The 6,231-nt window shown below is 48.9% G+C and overlaps 1 protein-coding gene across 1 annotated transcript in view; it reads left to right on the top strand.

The window, feature by feature from the left end:
- Positions 1 to 6,231, top strand: part of WDR37 (WD repeat domain 37) — a 53,525-nt gene that overhangs the window by 27,007 nt on the left and 20,287 nt on the right. The window contains exons 4-7 of the mRNA XM_019628652.1: positions 2,690 to 2,785; positions 3,108 to 3,172; positions 3,581 to 3,716; positions 5,053 to 5,172. Of these exons, the coding sequence (XP_019484197.1) occupies positions 2,690 to 2,785; positions 3,108 to 3,172; positions 3,581 to 3,716; positions 5,053 to 5,172 (417 nt within the window). The remainder of the gene's footprint in view (positions 1 to 2,689; positions 2,786 to 3,107; positions 3,173 to 3,580; positions 3,717 to 5,052; positions 5,173 to 6,231) is intronic.

The following is a 6,231-nucleotide window of genomic DNA, read 5'->3' as shown; positions in this document are numbered from 1 at the left end:
TTTTTTTGACAAGTAGTGGATTGCAGATTCCATGAGCTTGACTTTATAGTGAGATTAAAATCGATCCTGTTCTTGACTCCTGCTGTGAAGCACTTGGTGGTTGCCCACCGGCCCTGCTTATGCTGTGACTACCGTCGGAAGACTGTGACTCAGTTCTCCGAGGCCCTGTAATTCCTGCTGAGTGCCTACTCCTGTGAGCACCCAAAATACACAAATGCGAAGACAGCCGTCCCATGTCTCAGCACTCTGCATATTGCATTCTTATTCCTTTCTAGCTGGTTCTCCTAAGTTGGGTGGCTTGGGTTTGCCGTGTTTTATACAGTGGTTTTAAAAAAAACACCTTCATTATCATAATGAGGAGTTTTTCTATAAAATGCCTAACAGCCGTAGACCCCCTGTGGTGGTTTGAGGACACTGGCAGTGTTTGGATGGAACAGAGGTCAGCAGACTTTGTCTGTAAAAGACCGGAAGTAAATGTTTTCATCTTTGAGGGCCACACGATACATGTCGCCACTGTGTCACCACTCAGCTTCAGGTTAGTGTGAATGCAGCAGAGATGCAGAAAACAGATGGGTGGACATGGCTGCCTGCAGTGGACATTGTTTACAAAATGGGTGGCCAACTGATTTGGCCCGTGGGCACAGTTTTCTGACCTTGGAATAAAGGACAGAAGTGATTCTAATCGGGTGCTTCTACACGGGAGTGGAATGTGTTGGGAAGGTCAGTTTGAGTGTCCTGGGCCTGCCCCACAGTAGCTAGTGATACCTGAAGAAACAGGAGTGAAGTAGGTAAGGATTTAAACTTTATCAAATCGACCGTTTATTGTGTTGTTGGGAAGAGGGAGACAGAGGGAGACCAGTGACAACCAAAGGAGAGGATGGAATTGAGAGTTCAGAAAGGAACTGATGGAAATTGAAACAGATAAAGGAGTGGGGCTGGAGAGAGCAGTGCGAGACAGGGGTGTGATATGATGCTGATTTGAAGAGAGATTGACAAATCAGGCAGTAAATTCATTTGACACCTGAGAAAGGTACCACCGCTTACATGTGGCCACTCCTTTGGGGTTGCTCTACAGCCACAAGAAGGTGGGGTTCAGACGGTGCTTGTGAAGGTGAATGGAGATGATTGCTTGGCACACCTGCGGCCTGTCCCGGCCCACAGCTGCCCTCCATCTTTCTGTTCCCAAGTCCAAGTATCACCTTGCAGACTTGGTGGGAGTGAGGTCTTAGTATGAGTGGGCGCCTGGCCGGTGGTGAGGTCCATCATGCTGAGCAGATGGGAACGTGCATTTGCGTGTTANATGCTTTGCTGTGAAATGTTAGGAAATGAATGTGTCCTTTACCTCACACTGCTCTATTTATTACCTTCCAGTTTTTGTTATTTTACAGGGTTTGTGTTTATAAAATTTTTAACCATAATCAGATCTTTCCTGCCTTATAAGTTGATTCCAAAAATTGAATACTACTAAACAGTATTTACATTATTAAAGTGTTTTCACTCGAACTAAGTGGTGTGGTTGGATTGTAGTGAAGATAATATAATCCTATGTCATTTAAGCTTCACTATTAGAAAATTCAGTGTTTTAATATTGGATTTTCCTTAAAAGTCCACCTTGAAAATTTACAGAGAGAAAATTCCAACTTTTTATAAGATTAAAATTAGGTACCATGTACTGTATCTGATTTTAAGGATTCTTTTAAGTGTCCGAGTTGTACGGATCCAAGTACTGGTGAGTCTCCATAGTGATCTAAGGCCTGTGTTTTACGAATTCATGCAGTTTGTTCAAGAAAAACCTCCAGTGCTGAGGTTTGGGGCTCCTGCTGCCTGTGAGACCGCGTCCCAGGGGCCCAGACTGGGCCTGTTCAGAGCCTTTGTCCTCAGTCCTCTCTCTCACTGACCTTGCTGTGCTCTCAGCCAGACCCTTGGCTTCCCTGCAGCCTGAACAGATCCTGCCCAGGCCTGGGAGGCGGCGTGGCAGGCGCACAACTCAGCGCTGGGTCAGTTTGCAGCCAGGCAGGGTCTGGCTGCGTGGCCGCAGTAGCTTGTGTTCTAGGCCAGGTCTCTTCCCTGGCCGTCTCTCCTCCTGTCTATGGGGTGGTGACAGCGGGATAACAGCAGCTGTCCAGAGTGCAGCTGTGCCTGCCTCCTCCCGTCTGCTCATTCTCTTCTTCGGAACTTATGTCCTTCTTCATCATTCTTCTCTGTCCCTATACATCCCTACTTCTATTCCTTCTTCATACCTTTCCTGTGTTTTTAATCTTCCCTATACATAATCCTCACTTGGTGCTCTGTTGTGCCATGCAGCAATAGTTACGATTTTTTTATTTTATGTTTTTTCCCTGATTTCAGTGTTCTCACCTAGACTAATCTACTGAATTTTGGACAGTATCAGCATCATGTGTTTAAATATATAAAGTACAAAGGGGAACGGATCGTCCTGGCCTTGCAGAGCCTGCTCGCTGCGAACACTGATGGCGTCATGTCTTCCCCATGCGGAAGGGCTTTCTTATTTGTGGAGCGATGTCTTGGGTTTTTGAGAACTCTGTGATCTTGTTTATTAAGGTGTTGTTCATGTCTTTGTCTAGACAACAGCAAAACATAACATTTTTATGTGCTCAAATTTTAGAACTGGTGTGTTTAAACATAAAAAGTACATATTTTACCTTTTTGAAAACATTTTTATTCCCAGTGCGTAGAGAAATCGAGACTCTTAATGAGCGTTTAGCTGCTGAAGGACAAGCAATCGATGGGGCAGAGCTGAGTAAGGGCCAGCTCAAAACCAAAGGTAGGGGATGTTCATGAGGGGTGCCTGCGGATTGCGTGTGGAGGGATGTGGGACTCAATGCAGGCCCCGGGGTGCTTTTGCAACCACGTTATTGAACCTGTCATTCAGGTGTGGGCTTGGAAGGAAGAAGGCAGCGCCCGCTAGCTCGGGTTCCCGTCCCAGCCCTGGGTCGTTGCCATGTCTACGTGGACAGACCCGCCCTTCTGGGTTGCACTGCCTTCCTGTGGGAAGTGGGCGCCCACATTTGTGTCTTCAGCCTGTCCCTGGTCCCTGGCTCCTTGGTCGTATGCCTGTCCTGATTGTTGACTGACTGTCTTGGCAGCCAGTCACAGTACCAGCCAACTCTCCCAGAAGCTGAAGACCACGTACAAGGCCTCCACCAGCAAGGTATGCAAGGCGCTGGCTTGTGGGCCAGTCATGTGCTGCCAAAGGGGTTCCCATGGGCACTGGAAGTTCATGGCTTTCAGTTAGGGCGTGTGATAGGAAAAGATAAATTTGTGGTGTTCAGGAAAATTCAGTGGTTGTATCTGTGGAGGAGTGACTTGCAGCCCATAAACTTGCAGGCCCTTCTGTGGTAGGGCAGAGTCATGGAGTGGGGGAGTGGGGGCCTCTGGCTTCACCCCTGCTTGGTGATACCCAGCTAGACGAGTCCCACTGTTTGCACTCGTATCCATGTGTGTCTTTGATGTCCTAGTCAATGATGTGTGCATTTTCAAGGCATTCTTTTACCTTCTCTGACTTAAAAACACTCGCTCAGTAAACCGTCTACAGTACTCCTTCCTGTTGCAATCTTAGCTCGTCTCCAGCTTCAAGACCACCACGTCGAGGGCTGTGTGCCAGCTCGTGAAGGAGTACATTGGCCACAGGGATGGCATCTGGGACGTCAGTGTGGCGAGGACACAGCCCGTGGTGCTGGGGACTGCATCTGCAGGTGAGCAAAAAGCTAGTCCCGCCATTTGGTGGGCATGACTGCCAGGAGCTGGTGGGAATGGCTGACCTGCGGGTGTTGGCAGCAGAGGGACCCTGGCAGCAGATGTGTGGCCGAGCAGTCATTCAGTATGATGCCTCTGTCGGTCCTTCTGCAGCCTGTGGTTGCGATGCCCCGTTGGGCTCCATGGGATGTAGCTGACCGTGTTTGGGATGCTCTTGGAGACAGCATAAGGTGGAATGTCTTTTAAATGTTAGGTATTTTTTTACTTTTTTAAAACTTTTTTGGGGAACAGCCATGGTCACTGGTTACACATTATTTTCATGCTACAATGGCATAGTTGACTCTTTCAAGGAGGGCACAGCTCACAGTGGCCCATGTGGGGGTCGAATTGGCAACCATGGTGTTACGAGCACCACGCTCTAACCAACTGAGTTAACCAGTCACCTCCAACTTTTAGGTATTTTTTTCATTGGCATACACCTGCTTTGAACATACAGTTTACATTTTTTCCTGCTCATAAGCTGTGGCTGAGGGAAGTGCTTTGTCATCTCTGAAAGGGGCCACTGTCCCAGGATTTAGGAGACCCCTGTCTTCTCACTGAAGAAAAGGCATTTTTGAAAGCTTTCTAATGGGCACAACCAAACACCCCTTCAGATAGAAATTGCTGGAATTATAAATGGTGCTCACTTGTTGAAAATGACTTTCCCAGCTGTGGCAAGTTACTCACTAGATTCTGCCTTTTCAAGTGGAAATATAAAATGTGAAAGTTGGAATGATGATGAAAGTTTTTTCTCTTGTTTAAAACTCTGTTCATACATGAGCACCCCAGATTGCTTTTATGGAAATTACAATTAGTAAAGAAGGATAAGAAGATCCTTTTCTGATGTCTCAGAAATCTCATTTGGGTAATCGGCATTTGTTTTTCAGGTTGTCCTCTGTAGTCTACTTTTTATCTTTTTATTATGCCCATACGTGGAAAGGTCCAAAGGAATATTTATTACCTCAGATACTTATGACTGGATTTGATTTTATTTGCATTTGAGTGTTGCATGCTCTTCTGAAAAGTTGTAATATTTCACCAACAAATGAAGCCAGACAGTGTGACTGGCCTTGTATCTAGGTCTCCAGCATGGAGCAGTCAGTGTAGCAGTTGGCTCCTCCCACTCCCCCTGGAAGTGAGTCTTTGATCAGTTAAGTGAGAGTACTAGAATCAGAGTTGCAGGAGATAGTAGCGGTAACGAAGTTCCTCCTTTTCAGGATTTTTATCTTACTCTTCTAATAAAAAGACCGGATGACCAGCGACAGCTCGGTGGTTCTTGTCTGTCTCAATTTGCAGATCACACGGCGTTGCTGTGGAGCATCGAGACCGGGAGGTGCCTCGTCAAGTACGCGGGCCACATGGGGTCAGGTGAGCGCCAGCATGTCCACGGCTCTCCAGACGGGGGTGTGCTGGTCGGTGTGGATGCCACGCCTACAAGTGTGGGCTCAGCTCCCTAAACAACGTCGTGTTGGAGCTATCTGTGTTTTACTTAGTGTTGCATGGAACGGCCCACGAGACAGTTTGGGAACTGAAGTGTGTGTTACTCATCCAGAACTGTGTTCACCTGAGGACTGGCTTTCCGGTCTCGGCCCGCTGCTGGGCTGCTGTCTGCTCTGGGCTTCTGCCTGCCCTCCGTGCTGTGGTTGATGCAGCAGCTCTTTCCTGCCCCTTCAGTGCCCTGCATGCCTCATGTTCTGACCAGGTTCCAGCCACTCCTTCCCATGAGGGACCAAGTCCCCTCTGCTCCTTCCACCGGGAGGCATCACCCCCATATGCCTGTGGGGCAGCCCCAGCGCCCTCCCCTCACCAGGTGCTGCCACCCCTGAACCCTTGGGGACAGCCTCAGAGGTGGCGTCTGCCTTCTGCTTGTAGATTAGGAGTGTCCCCACCTGCCGACCTGTCAGGGAAGTGAGCCCGCCCCCTGCTGGGATGAGTATGAGAGGGCCGACTGTTCAGCCCGCCATGGGGGCCAGGACACACATGCATGCTTGTTCTGTGCGGTGTGTGTCTGTAAGTGGATGCTTCGGGGTTCAGCATGAGAGCACGCACCCTTTGCTTCTGCTCCAGCAGCAGCGCAGGCGCCTTCGGCTGCTCCCCTCTGCAGCGTGGGCACTGCTGACTGGGGCAGTGAGGAGTGTGGTGGTGACAGCTGCACAGCGCCCATTGTCTCACCAGCTCCTCCCGCAGTGCTAACATGGAAACAGCAGTGCCTGAGCTTTCAGTTCCCTAGGAGAGTGTCATTCAAGGAGCGCAGTAAAGGACTCTCACTGAAACAGCTTGTTGGCATCTGGCAAAGCCCCTTTCCTGCTGTGTACAGTCCCCCACTCCCTTCCCGTGTCCTTTAGGTGTGGAGGTGACGGGAAGGACGAGGTTTCTATGTGTGAAAAGAGAGCGTTAATATTCCTTCTCTGTGTGTCCTGTACCTCAGCAGTTCGGTAGCTGATACGTGGTATTTTTATTGTACCTCTCTTCTCT

This window comes from Hipposideros armiger, unplaced genomic scaffold, assembly GCF_001890085.2.
Source record: "Hipposideros armiger isolate ML-2016 unplaced genomic scaffold, ASM189008v1 scaffold_801, whole genome shotgun sequence".
Lineage (NCBI taxonomy): Eukaryota > Metazoa > Chordata > Mammalia > Chiroptera > Hipposideridae > Hipposideros > Hipposideros armiger.
This window is presented reverse-complemented; position numbering and strand designations above follow the sequence as displayed.